Source organism: Grammomys surdaster, unplaced genomic scaffold (assembly GCF_004785775.1).
Source record: "Grammomys surdaster isolate TR1022 unplaced genomic scaffold, NIH_TR_1.0 126198, whole genome shotgun sequence".
Lineage (NCBI taxonomy): Eukaryota > Metazoa > Chordata > Mammalia > Rodentia > Muridae > Grammomys > Grammomys surdaster.
This window is the reverse complement of record NW_021621003.1, coordinates 5704855-5720119: the sequence shown is the minus strand read 5'-3', so window position 1 is coordinate 5720119 and position 15265 is coordinate 5704855. Positions and strand designations below refer to the sequence as shown.

General features: G+C 42.3%; 1 protein-coding gene across 6 annotated transcripts in view; it reads left to right on the top strand.

Annotated features, from left to right (window-relative positions):
* Window positions 1-15265, top strand: part of Gng2 (G protein subunit gamma 2) — a 98265-nt gene that overhangs the window by 72022 nt on the left and 10978 nt on the right. For all 6 annotated transcript variants that reach the window (XM_028758601.1, XM_028758598.1, XM_028758600.1 and 3 more), the window contains one exon: window positions 10880-10995. In XM_028758601.1, coding sequence (XP_028614434.1) covers window positions 10909-10995 — 87 coding nt within the window. In that variant the 5' untranslated portion in view covers window positions 10880-10908. The remainder of the gene's footprint in view (window positions 1-10879; window positions 10996-15265) is intronic.

The window sequence follows — 15265 nt, the reverse complement described above, 5'->3', positions numbered from 1 at the left end:
ATATATATATATATTACGAAGCCCGAGTGACAAGAAAGTGTATGGTTCTTTAACCAAAAAGTTCCTCCCAAAGAAAATGAAAGAGCTGAATGTGTTTTGAAGGAAAGGAAATTGTTATCACCCCCGTAGAATTCTGTAGGAGGAGCTAAGGTGGGAGGAGTAAGGAATGGAAGAGGAGGAGGAGTAGGAAGAGGAAGAGGAGAAGGAAGAGAAGGAGCTAGGAGACAGGAGAGGAGAACGAGAGATGTAGGAGAGATGGAGGCAGATGTTCACATGTCTATAGCAGTCAAAGGTGGTTGGTATATCTAGGTTGGGTATTGGGTTACACTTCTGATTGTATGGGCATCTTGTTACTGATCATTACCAAATATATAAGCTTTTGGATAATTTAAGCATTAGAGTCTCATTTTCCTACTGGGCCCACATGAATGGCGGGATGGTCTGGGCAATGCCCAGCCTTGCAGAGATAGAATGGAAGATTGGCAGAGCCATCTCCCACGCTGGTGTCTTGTGGGTGGCAGGGCTGGTGTTTCTGGCTGGTCGGTTCTAGCTGCTGCACGCACGTGGCCTCCAGCTGAGAAACATGGCGGGTGAGCTAGGCAGAGCCATTGCAGTTTAGACAGTCGGCTTGACCTGAGGCCATTTTAAAATAATTACTATAACAGAATTCTTCTAGTCCTTGGATTGGGTGGGGACTTGTAAATTGAATAGAATAATGTCTTATGTGTTCTTCTTGGGTTTGGAATTCAGGTGGGATGTGACATTACTACAAAGTTCTACAGTCCTTCACATATAATCTCTGTGACTGTTCTAGAGATAGTTGTTATTTGTGGGGGTATTTAGGTTTTGTTGTTGTTTTGTTTTGCCTATGGGCAAATCCAACTCAACATAATCTCAGTCTACCAGGACAAGGCACAAAGAGACTATGTTCTACTTTAAATGCTCAGGAATCACAGATCCCTTAAACACCAAGATGCTAATGAGAATCATGAGCTCTCAGCCTTCATTCGTCACTGGGAGGGTCGTGGGAATCATAAAATATCAGGCTCTAAAAAGTAGGTGGTGGATGCTTTCTGCATGGTGTGTGTTCTGTGAGCAGCTTTGTTGTACATGGCTTGATGGCTGTATTTGAGTGTTTTTCCACTGAGGGCACGGGGGCATTTAGAATAGCACACTTCACTGTTAAGTGGAATGCTGCAGAGCACTGGGTGTCTGCCTCAGCACATTACATACCACTTATGTCTCCATTTATTGTCACAACCGGAAGTCCACACACTTCCAAACGCCTCCTGGTATCACTGCCAGTGGGTCAAGTGGAGGATGCGGGACAAAGATTAGATCCACTTGAAATTGCCATAAGGTAGATTATGCAAATAAGAAGGAAAAGAGAGAGAGAGAGAGAGAGAGAGAGAGAGAGAGAGAGAGAGAGAGAGAGAGAGAGAGAGTTAAAAAATGTAACCACACACATCCCATGCTACATGATGGCTGGTAAATGATACAGGCTTGGTGACTATCACAATTGCTAGGCGAGGGACAGCCTGCTAGTCCAAAAAAAGTCATGTTAGCATTTGTCTGACTTTTAACCATCTCCACATCTGACTCCCAGAAATGTTCTGAGGTCTTCTAGACTTTCCCCCAAACAACTAAAACCAGACTCAGTTTTCTTTGCCCCATAGACTACTGGAAGAGGTGACTACCGCTGCCCAGCACATCTCTGTTGGAGTGTTGAGGGCTCAGGGATGGACTCTGCAGAACTCAAATACATCACCAAGGACTAGGCTGGTGAGAGAGCAGAGAGGCAGTGTGTAGAAATTATCACTTTAAGTTTGGGTTTGGCTTTGGTTGGGTTGGAGTAGGGCTTTGTTTGGTTTGGTTTGTTATACCGGGGATTGAATTGAATTGAGTTGAGTTGAGTTGAATGGAATTCAGGACCTTGGCATGCTAGGAAAATGCTGTACCACTGAACACATCCCAACCTGTATTTTAACACAAAGACATTTTTTTTTTGGCCACTGGTCCTTAATAGGTATGTAAGATTAGAAGCTTTGTGTGATCCCAGAATTTTCCTTACTTTTTACAGCCATTTCAGCGATTAGCTAGCTTGAATTTGTTTCTTCTCTCTTAGAATAAATGCTGTCCAATTAGAATTACCTATAAGATGAAAGAGAACATTAGTAGTGTTGACTATGTGTTGGCGATTCGCTGTTGATGTGCCTAAGCATCCGATGGAATGTACTGCTCTCTTAAATCCCTTGTATTCACAAAGTGCAGTACACGCCTCAACCACGCTTCACCGTGTATGTATGCACCTGCTTCCAACTCAGGGCTGGGAATTAGTGAAGCGACATCTCTATACACGAACAAGAAATGATCCGAAGGGAAAGTTTAAGAAAATGGTTGCTCTTATAATTACATTAAAAAGAGAATATTTGGTAATTATCCAGAGATAAAACTACAGTGAAAACTGACAAACATTGCTGAAAAAAATTAAAGAATGTATACATAGATGAAAGGATATTCCAGAGCCATGGATTGAAGAATGACCACCGACATGTCAATACTACTCCCAAGAATTTTATGTTAATAACACTGATCGAAATTCCAACCGTGGTTTTAGCTAAAATAGAAAAATCTCTTAGCATTTATATAAAGTCCCAAATATCTGAAACAATCATTGAAAAGGACAAATTAAAGTAGTCCTCACACTTGGTGTTTTCAAAATCTACTACGGCTGTGTGGTCAAAACAGTTTGGCAGAGAGGCCAGTTATCTATAGACCAGTGGGACAAAAGCGAGAACACAGAATAATGTCTCACATATTCAGACAATTTGTGACAAGGGTACCAAGACCATGTGTCTTAATCAGTTTGGTCTGCAACAACAAAAGCACAGGCCAGGAGTCCTCTTCCTACTATGCTGGTGTCAACCTTCTCCTCACTTTTCTTGGGGATTAATGGGCAAGATCCTCTCTTCTGTCCTCCTAATCACATTTACAGGACCTCTCCCTGAATGATGTAACTCCTCCCAAAGGCCCCAGTTTTAAATTAGGGGAAGCCAGTAAGCTTTAACAAACAAACTTCTAGTTTATAATTAGTGAGGAAAAAGATATTTTCAACAAATGAGGTTGGAAAAATCAGATAGCCATAGGCAAAAGAGTGATATACACCTGACATGTCAAAGAAAAATGAACTCAGAATGGATCAAAGAAGGCTTGTCCATAGCCCAGAGTTGGGTTGACTGATTGCAGTGAACGTTTGCAAGTAAAGATGTGTGGACAGAAGGGGTATACTGTGGGGCACACTACAGCTTCCACAATGAGATGGTTTTGTTTTGTTATAATGTATTTTTTATTTCCTTTTGGGAGGAAGAGTGGAGGGTGGAAAGGCAGGGACATGGAGATGAGTGGGATTGGGTTGCATCCTGTGAAATTCACAAAAAATCAAAAATAAGATTTTTAAAATGAGCAATAAAGTTGATATGCCATATTTGGTTGATATTTATGGGAGGCTTCCCCTTTTCTGAAGAAAAATGGAGGAGGGGCAGTGGGGGAGGGGTAGAGGTGGGAAGGAGGGATAGGGAAGAAAGGAAAGAGGGCAAACTGTGGACAGGATATACCATATGAAAGAAGAATACATTTTAATTTTGTTAAAAAAAATATGGGGAATAGATTCCAAAAGAAGGCAAGAGAACCACCATTTCCCAAGTGAAAAGATGTCCAGCCACACTTATAACAGAAATGCAAATCCAAGAAAACAACAAAATAATACTAATATAACTAATTACTATTAAAAAAGCAATATCAGAAAATAACATTTGGCTAGCATGTACAGACACACTTATGCACTTTGGTGAAATATAAAATGGCATAGTCATGCTGGAAATCAGTATGATAGTTACAAACACAGACTATATACTGTATGTTACATATATTTATATGTTATATATCTTTGTATATTTATGCATTCTTGTTGTTATATATTTGTATATCCTTTATTCTGTTTTTATATATTTTATAATTTTACTTCTATTTATATATTTATATCTTTACATATATACATAATCTTAAATTCCCCTTTGAATTCTACCATAAGGAGTTGAAAGCATAGTATGGAAGAGGTATCTAAATGCCTGTCTTCATAGCAGTGTTCAAAATAGCTAAAATATGGAAGTAACCAAAATGTCCCTCAAGAAATGAATGGATTTTTAAGCTGTGATATTACACACACACACACACACACACTAAATTGTAAGAAAAAGAATATTTGATGTACATTGCATCCTTCATGAATCTTTAAGCCATCATGCTATGTTATTTATACCTTCTTTCCTTCCTTCCTTCCTTCCTTCCTTCCTTCCTTCCTTCCTTCTTCCTTCCTTCCTTCTTAATTTAAATAAATTTCATGCAATATTCTCCCCAGTACCTCCCGGATCCTTCCCACCTACCTACCCAACTTTATGTTCTTTTCCTCTTCCTTAAACAAAACAAAACAAAACAAAATAAGAAATATAACACATAAACACACAAAAGACCACAGGACAAAAAAATGCCCAAATAAAGTAAGATGAGACAAAAAAATTACAATAGTACTATATAGTTTGTTTTGTGTTAGCCAACTACTACTGTGTGTGGGGAAGGGGCCTGCCATGAAGTGTGGTTAATAATCTCAGTCACACTCCACTGGAGAAAGCTGATTTTTCCTTTGCCAGTGCATATCTACTGGAGATAGCTTCTTGGATAGGGTTTGCAGCCTGTATCTTACCTCTCCATCTACAGTGCTCAGACCCCTTCTCAACTGAACCTGTGCAGGCCTTGTGCGAGCTGCCACAGTCTCTGATAGTTCATGTGTCCATCAGTCCTGTTGTGTCTGGAAGACACTGTTTCCTTGGGGTCAACCATCGCCTATGGCTCTAACAACCTTCACATCTCCTCTTCCACACAGATCCTTGGAGGGAGGACTTTGATGAAAACACCTCATTTAGGACTAAGTGTCCATAAGTCTCTTACTCTCTGCACTGTGCCCATTTGTGAGTGAGACACTGATCTATGGTTATAGCAGAATGACATTAGGAGCCACTTTATTGTTATGTTCCTTTAGAGGAATAGTAGTAGTAAGTTATCCCCTAGGCTCATGGTCTATCTATTCTCAAGTTCTGGGCCACTTTAACAGTGTTAGCTATGGGTTTTATCTCATGGAGTCAGCCTTAAATCCAATTAGAAAGTAGTTGGTTCTTCTCAACTTCCTTGAAGTTGGTCAGATCCCAATTCCTATAACCTGTGAGTACACAGCAAAGATGACTTCGGGTCACAGATGAAATTAAGGCTCTTGATCATCTGACCTAACAAGAAGAAGAGTATCTGGGGTGAGCTGGGAAGTCACACTGGAATTTGAGGATCTTTGCAGAAGTAGACAGAATAGGAATTAGAGTCAAGGGAAGATATGACTTCTCCGAAAGTCAAGGCAGTGGTCTGAGAAGGATTCAGCTCACCTTCTCCAGCCATGAAGAATTCTCTGTAAGACATTAAAAATTAGAAATGAGTTCTTCCTTAGACCACCACCATCCAGAAGGAGCCATGTCTCCTTTCTTTATACCTAGACTTTAGCCTAATGAGACCCATTTCATACTTCTAATGTCCATAAGTACAAGATAATTTCCTGATGTTTTGGTAACTGAATGAATGTGCATGGTATATTACTGCAGCAAAACTGCACAGTCTAAATCTGTCCCCTCTGCAGCAAGAAAAACCACCAGGATACAGACTTCCACAGAATACAAAAAAACAAGACTGGAGCATTTAATCAGTTGCTAGTTTGGTGGCCAGCAACAGGGAAACTCTTAATAGCAGTGTTGTAATCAAGACACCCCTAGCATCTCTATCACATAAAAGGTGCCCAGTCCACAGCTAGCATGGTATCCTTACACTGGCCCAGAGAGATGGCTCAGAAGTTAAGAGCACTTGCTGCTCTTTCAGGGGACTTGAGTTCAGTTCCCAGACCCAACTCAGGTGATGCCTGTAACTTCAGTTCTAGGGTGTCTATCATTCGCTTTCAGTCTTCACACGTACATAGATACATGTGAAAATACACATATAGACATATGAATTTTTAAATTGATCTATTTTTTTTAAAGAAAGGGTACAGCCCTAAAACTTTTTAAAAAAAAAAAAGAGAGAAAAAAAATGCAAATTTCTCCTGCTCATCCTGGAATATTCAAGATGGCCAGCAACAGAAGAGAAATGACAGTGAGGGATAACTCCTTCTTAAGGGCATCATTGCTGTGTCTTATTAACCAAAGCTTGGATAATCATATCAAGTTGCAAAGGAGGCTAGAAAATGGATCATTCAGCAGACAATACCCAGCTAAGGTCCAGGGCTCCTGTGATTTCTGAATCAGAAGGAAGGTGGGCCTGGGAAATGGCTATGTTGCTAAAGTGTTTGCCATGCAAACAGGAAGTCCTGAGTTTGACCTCCCAGAACCTACATACAAACTTTGGGTACAGGGGCATGCACCTGTAATCCCATGACTGGGAAGGCAGAAACAGGAGGATCCCCAGGGCTCAGTGGGCAGCCAGCCTGTAAGAATCAGTGAGTTCTGTTTTCAGTAAAAGACTCTGTCTCAAAAAAATTAGGTAAAGAGCAGTTGACATTGACCTCTGGCCTACACCACATACACACACACACATACACACACACACACACACACCCCACATGAGCATACACAAACGTGTAAAACACACATATCATAAGAAAAGAAATGAAAAGAAAAGGTATTCTTACTAGGGAAGGGTACTGGGAGGCAAATTATGGTCTGTGGGTCAGGTTACTGAATGATTTAGTTTCAATTCAATGCAAAAGGTTAGCTGGCCAGACTTCCAAATCTCTTTCAGGCCCAGTGAAGGTTCAGTAATCCTATGATTATCTCGCTCTAATGTAATGAATGAATTCTAGTTCAGCAAAAATGTTAGCTTCACAAAAGATTGTCCAGGGACTTGGAGATCATGGCTGTTTTTATCTCAGGCTGGCTGGAAGTCAATACTCTGTCTTGGCTTTATAAAGTTTTGCTAGGCTGTCAAAAGTTTATTGGGTTTTGGACTTATAATATCCCTACACAATGACTAGGTTCTTAACCATGCTGATGAATTCATAGTCTTTTATTTTTATTTTGTGTGTGTGTGTGTGTGTGTGTGTTTCTGTGCTGGACACACATGTGGAGGTCTGAGGACAACTGGCAGGGATCATTTCTCTTCTACCATGTGGGCCTTCAGGGGATTGAACCTAGGTTGTCAGGCTTGGCAGCAAGTTCATTCACCTATCAAATCATCCCTCCAGCTCCATCGTTTTGTTTTGTTTTGTTTGACATGAATTTCTCCCTCTCAGTATAGAAGGGCTGTGGTGATTCTAATCTTGCGAAGGCGGGGATAGAGGCCTGACCTCCAGTAATTGAAGGGGACCTTGTAATGGCTCTGATCCCCCTGTCGTTGTCCAGTGAGGCATGAGGGCCATCCCATCCCGATATCTTTTTCTTAACCCTTCTATACTTAGAGAAGAGAGGAGATATCAGGGGCAGCCCTGATTACACACTGAAGGCCTAAAACCAGCCATAGGCCTAAACAGCAATAGGCCTGTCATATATGTATACTAACACCAAGTCTTGGGTCTCTGTGAAAAAACATTGAAACAGATAGCTATAAGCTATTGTAAACAGGCAGCTTTTGTGGAAATTTACCAGCCCGAGTAGTCATAGACCTTGTAAATAGGTAGCCTTGGCAGACAATACCAACTTAGGTAAGGACAAGGGAGTCATAGGCAGAGTCATAGCAACCTGTCCCCTGAACAGGGGACAGCTGATACCCGGTTCTGAAAGATATCTGTATTCCCCCTGAACACCCACACTCCAGTGTCATCCCCTTCCCCACATCCTGCCTTTCTGTGTTTATAACCCCTGTGTGAATGAATTACGATTTGAGAAAAAATAAATAAATAATTTTAAAAAAGAAAAAAAACCAGAACAAAACATAATTTTACTATTAAGTTCTTTCATTTTTTTTTTCCAATTAAGGACATGGTCGGCATGTGGTAGTGCAAACCACAGACCCTAGTTCTCTAGAGGCAGATGGTAGAGGACGGTGAGTTCGATGTGGCCCGGGGTTATGTCCTTGTCTCAAACAAACTCATTAAACATAGAAAAGTAGATAAAATTAAGGAGGTTATCAAATGAGAAGATTAACAAAAAGAAAATTATGACACAAGCTAGGAGATTTTTTTTGTTTCCCTAATTTTTTTCTCAGCCTGTTTATCCTTTGAGTAGAGGGAGGCTACTGATTTGTTTGAGTTGATTTTATATCCAGCCACTTTGCTGAAGTTGTTTATCAGGTTTAGGAGTTCTCTGGTGGAATTTTTGGCGCCACATTAGTATACTAACATATCATCTGCAAATAGTGATATTTTGACTTCTTCCTTTCCAAATTGTATCCCTTTTGTTGTCTAATTGCTCTGTCTAGGACTTCGAGTACTATATTGAGTAAGTAGGGAAAAGACATAACATTTGAAATGTAAATAAATAAAATATCCAATAAAAATCATAAAAAAAAGAATTTCTCCCTCTCTTTATCTTCAAGTGTCTGACGGTAGTTTGGAGCTCCTTGTTGCTTCAGATATAGCTTCAATTTCTCCCTCACTGTGTTGTCTCCAAACCCTTTGAAACAAAGTTGAGGGAACAGTTAATTGCCTTCCTGTTTGCACTGCAAATGTTGGGCAGCCTGTTTTCAGCATTCATTATAAACTAACTGTCTCCGAAGGAACTCGACAGAGAATTTTATAAAATATCCTCTTTTATCTTGAAGAATTATGCATGGAAAAATACCAAAGAGATAATTCATAGACTTTTGTTCTTAATACTAAAGAGATCACTTACAGTCTTTTTTTTTTTTAGTGTTGGATAAAATTATCTATGACTTATTATGTGTTATTCTTCATCCCTTGGGCTTTCTATGTGCCCTTGTTCATTTTTTAGAAGGAGATCCTGGTCCTGTTCCATTCCTGCATAAATACATTTCCCAAAGTGAGCCAGCAGTTCAGCTTTTAATATAATGGATCCAGAACAAGAATGGATCAGTGTTGACCTATGCCATGTGGCGTGTTTCATTTCCTGGGTCTGGTACTCTAGTTAAATTAAAGCTCTTGGATATTGCTACCCTATCAAATGTCAGTAACCTCCAGGGGCAGCTTTAACTGATAGCATGGAGCCTTGGTGAGAAAGCAAGACCCAGTCAAGATTTGAGGGAGGACACCACCAAACATGAAATGATGATTTTTAAAAAGAGCAGAAAGAATACAGTAAGATAATCTGATAGCCCAAGAAAGAATTAGAAGAGAAATAAAACTTAGGATAGGTTTGGAAGGGTGTGGAAGGCATGCCACAGGAGGGGGCTTGGGAGCTCCGGCAGAGACACTGTCTCTTGATCCGACACTGGCAGAGAACTTTGAAAAGCACAAGGGCACACTTTTAGCATTTGAGACATGGTTCTCCCCTGGATACTGTGGGTGTCCCTGAAGGACTAAGAAAAATAGCTGTGAGCAAAAAGCTGCAAACTCAGACACAGGTCAGAGTATTTAGGGACAGCTCTTCACAATGTGCGATTAAGTGGCACTGGAAAGCCGACCCCCACATCCACTACTACCCCTGTTGTCCCAGTTTAGTGTCCCTGTGGTAAGCAGTTTGAGGTGGTCACCTCTAAACAGTAAAGTGGAGCTTGATTCTGTGAGAATATTGGAGATAGTGTTGAGACCTGAAGGAAAATCAAATTTGCCCTGATCGCTCTGCTCAGCTTTCCCTCTCATCCTCTAAGGACTCTTCCTCCAGCCCTGGACGATAGAGAACCCATAACCCACAGCAGCCATACGGTGATGGTGTGCACCAGAACCCTACCACTTCCAGGGCATTTTATAAATTAAATTAAGGTGATTTGATATTATATATATGTTCTGTGTAGTTTTAAAATGCTGCTGCCTTTGACCGGGATTGGCCAAGCTACTAGCCCCTCCTGGCTTCCCTTTTGTTCTACCCAGTTTAGCTCCAGGATCCACCACCACCAGCCCTAGCGCGGCTTCCCTTTCTACCTTCTTTGCTCCGTGGGTAGGGGTGGGAGTCTACCCGCCTTTGTTCCGGGAGGTGACCGCACTACCAGCTCCTTCCTGAGACCCTTGAATCCGTGGATAAAAGACACTCTCACACAGCTCGTTACTCCATAACATGCCTTCTTGGCACAATTGCTGGGCGCAGATATCTCCCACCTGGAAAAGCATGCCCTTCGTATTTATTATCTCCGTCTCTCCACCTGCCCTAAACTTAGCGTCTAGTCCCACCTCGCCCCTGCCAAACATCCTTGGCCATCTGCCTGTGGTGGAGGCCACAGCCCCAGCTCTCCCGGAGACCTCACGTGGTTGCTGCGTTCTACTTGTTCCGAAGCATGGCAGAAAAACAAAACACTCTCCTTCCTTGTGCCTGCCTTTTCCTCCTGTGCCCTGAAGTCCCACCTGTACCCTCTGCCCAGCAGTTGTCCCCTGGCCATCTTTATTGACCAATTGGGGAACAGGATTTTAACATCAGGATCTCCCTCTACGTATATACATATGTGTGTACATGTATATACAATATGTATATATCAGTGCATTTTACTGCGCCTGACTAGGTGAACTCTTTGGGGCAGGGCAGAAATGGGAAATCAAAACCTGCTAGTTATAGATAATCCTGACTGGAATACAGGTGGCTGGAGAATTGGGCCTGGTTACCAGCAATTTTTTGAGGTCCACCAGTTGTGAAGAACTGCACGTCTGACAGCTTGTGAGTTCTCTAATGCAGTCTTCCTCCGTGTTTTTTAGAGTGTCTGAAGACCTCATCCAGCTCTCCAATGGCCAGCAACAACACCGCCAGCATAGCACAAGCCAGGAAGCTGGTAGAGCAGCTGAAGATGGAAGCCAACATCGACAGGATAAAGGTGAGGATGATGTCATCTGTAGCTCATCTAACTTGACTAACGAGCAAATGTCTTGCAGCCAACTGCCACGTGACTGGTTTTCAATAGAGATGTGCAATATCAGAAAGTGTAGGAGCGTGATCTAACAGTTCCACTGATACTAATTTCTCTAAGGTATCTTTGCTCTCTTGAGGATTCTCCAACATCAAATGATGACATTCATTGAAGTAGGCTCCCTATGTGAATCAGAAACAAGCCAGGCAGTGGTGGCACATCACTTTAATCTCCGTGCTTGGGAGGCAGAGGCAGGTGGATCTTTGAATTTGAGACAAGCCTGATCTACAGAAGGAGTTCCAGGATAGCCAGGGCTACACAAAGAAACCCTGTCTTTAAAAAGTAAACAAACAAACAAACAAACAAATGAATACCACACCAAAAAGAAAAATGGGCTTGGGCTGAGATTCAGCCAAGGAAAAGGGTGGGCACTTGAGACTTCGAACCACCAGCCACCTCCAGACCCAATAAAAATCGTCTCATTTTGGGACCTAACTTTTTCTGTCCCGTTCAGTATCTAAGACTTAGTGCTGATTTTTATGAGTCTAATCTGTTTTATTCATTCATCACTGACAATTTTTTCATCTTTATATCTTACTGATTGTTTTTCACACTTGAGGACTTAGGTAGATGTCTTAGTGAGTGAGTGCCTTCCTTCATGCTATGGGGGCTTGAGTTTGGGTCTGTAGCATCCACACAGAAAATCAAATTTGGGTGCCTGCAAGATGACTCAATGGTAAAGTTACTCGATACCAAGCCCGATAGGCTGAGTTCAAGCTCCAGAAGAACCCAAAGAGTAAAAGGAGAGAACTGACCCCTCTGAGCTCTACCATATGTACACTCTGTTGTGTACGCACGTGCGCGCGCGCGCACACACACACACACCACATAAACATCACATACACATATGCATACCTCACCATACACACACACACATACATATACACATACTACACATACCATATACATACACACACATTTACCACATATACACACATACACACATACCACACACACTCATACACACACTTACCATATGCATACACTCACATACACACATATCACACACACACACTCATACGTACACATACACACACCACACACATTATGTGCACATCACACATACACATACCCACCACACATACCACACACACCACATACACACACATCACACATATACACACACATGTACACATGCATACACATACACACACACTATGTGCACATCACACACACACCACGTATACACACATCCTACATACATCACACACACACATATACACACATACTATATGCACATCACACACATCACATATACACACATCACACACACCACATACATGTACACACCACATACACACACACTACATGCACATCACACCACACACACACACCGTAAGCATCGTAAGCGGGTACCTTAAGTAAGTGATGCATGAAGAAAACATCCAAGTGTGGTGGTGCTCAGAAACAGGCAGGTCTCGGACTTGCCAGCCTGCCAGTTAACAGAAACAGCAAACTAGGTTCAGTGAGAGACCCTGTTTCAAAAACTGAGGTTGGGAGAGATGGAGGACAGTGTCCAGCATTCACCTCCTGCCTCCACAAGCACATACAATGTCATTCTTGTTCTCCCCTAAAAAGTCAAGCGGCATGGAAGTTTAAGGAAGGTTAGTAATCTACTTTTCCGTTTATGCCCCAGACTCTACCTGCCAGCTTTACTGGGGCTAATTTAGATAAAGCAAGGTTTCTGTTCAGACCCTTTGGCATATTTTGAATGTGAAACTAGCCCCACTGTCACTGTGAGTAGACAGCTATTATAAGTTGGATTGCAAGAGAGGTGAATTTCTGTCAGTCACCACAATTTTACTTCCTTAGAAACACTTCAGGAAACGGAACTCGGAAACATATCTCATTGTACTAAAGTAAAAATAGAACGTTATCCCAAGTGCCTTTTTTAAAGATGGCAGTATTTTTCTACTTTTTCTTCCTCTACACCTTAAAAAGTCCGGATCAGTCAGTGGATGCACTGAACTGTGCAGTAGGCAAGAAAACGTGGCTCAGGACCCAAATCCAGCCCACACTGTTTTTATAAATAAAGTATTATTGGAACACGTGTATACTCATTCACTTACATTTTGTGGGTGGTTCCAGTCACACTCCAGCCATAGAACAGAGGTGTTAACAGAGATCACACAGCCCACAAAACTTCAAATAATGACCCTCCGTCCCTTTACAAAACAAGTCTGGTGGTTCCTGGTTTAGAGCAGTTGTTCTCAGCCCACTCTGTGTTCACATCACCCAAAGGACTCTATAAACAGACCAATTCCCAAAACATGCCAAAAGGAAAGCCAATTAAATTAGGGTCTCTTGGGTTTAAGGTTTAGGGATCAGTGTTTTTTTTTTAAATCTTCAGTTAATTCCAATATATAGCCACAGTTAAGACCTGCTATCTGAGAGCAAGGGGTTTGAACCTCCGCGCTGCTGTCTGCCCAGTCCTGGATAGTGAAGGGAGGGCTCATCTACCTTCATAAAGAAGCTGGGCAAATACCCAGGACATTTTTCTTTGTAAACTCGGGCTCCTGATGGTGGGCCACACCATCGTCAGATTTCTCTCTGTTTTCCGTGGCATTCATGTTTCCTTGATTGTGAATGAGACAAGGGCTCTTCCCCATGTGCTTTCTCTTCGGTCACACTGTGGCTCCTCCTCCTTCATTGCTTTGTTTTAATTCCCTTACTGAAAAAAACTGCAGAGACTGGTGGGTATCTTAACCCCTAGGAGAAGGGAGGTGGCCCAGGAACTGCTGCTTCAGAGAGAGACACTCATTTCCTTTATGAGGGACTGAGGCTCCACAACCGTCATCCTGAGTGACAGTGGTTATGTCCTATGAAGCTCTGCTGTATTTGGCACGTCCACCACTCTTCACAACCTCTAGACACTGGTCCTGAAGGAGAGTGTGCTGAGGTGCCCTCGTCCATCAGGCCATCCTTTCTGCGTATGCATCCTTGACTGCAATGGTTCCTGCCTGGTCCCTGCAGTCCACTTCAATCCACTTCCATCAGCTGTCTGTCACCTGTCACACTGCTGCCAAGAAAAGTTTCCAGGAGAAGATTCCATCATGTTCCTCTCCCACAGAGGCCTTTGTTATTCCATAGCTCCTCATCCGTTAAACAGTGAGTCTCAGACTTTGATGGAACCCCCGGAGTTCCCTCGGACATCTCTTCAGCTTTATCCCCTTCCTCTTGCCCACGCTGGTCATATCAACCACCTTTGATTCTCTCGAAAGGAACCTCAAGTACCTTGAACATCCTCCATCTTTCCCTTTCCCCTCTCACTTTACTAAGGAGAATGTCATGGACTCCCTGAGGATTCAGACCAGTCAATAGGTTCTCAAAGAAGCTTTCCAGGACCTTCCCTGTGGGGTTTAGATTTTTTTCATCTGTCCATTTGTTCATCTATTTGTCTAATAAGTATTTTACTGAGATTTTCCATGTTGCTGGCACTCAGTTAGGTCTGGGAGATAGAAATGAACAGATAGGATTCACACCCTCAGTTATATGTAGTATAGTGAGGGATAGGTACAGAAGATACAAACATGACCTGTTATCAGAATAAGCAGAAATATCCAGGAAGGATGGTTAGCAAAGATGTCAAAGCTAACTCCTGATTGCCCTTTGAAGAGACATAAGTAAATAGCTTCTGAGAAATGTGATGCGGAGGGGAGGGGTGTGCGGGGACAGCACATGCAAGGATTAGCCCAATGAACCACACACTCAGTGGCCACTACCCAGGTCATCTTCACAGTCGCATCTCTGAGTCCTTCTTGATGTCATCAGACCTTCTGTTGATGGAAATACAGCAGCAGCCTGTACTCTGACATTTGTTCTGTACCACACAGCCAGGCAGGCACGCTGTGGTGAAATGACAGATTATTTTTAGTTTCGCTGTTGGGTAACACTGTGACTATATTGACACCATTCTCAGCTCGATGGTTACCTACGTTCAGGGATCCTTCAAGGGCTCTGAGATTTCTAGCTACTTCACTTACTTTCTAGGCCCGAGCCTTTCAGCAGCACAAGGGGACTTAAATGTTTGTTTTTGGTCTTGATTTTATAGACAGGGGTTCTCAGTGTAGCACAGATTGTTCTAGAACTTGCTCTGTAGACCCCGCTGACCTTAAACTCACAGAGATCCACCTGCCTCTGTCTCCCGAGTGCTGGGATTAAAGGTGTGTGCCACCAC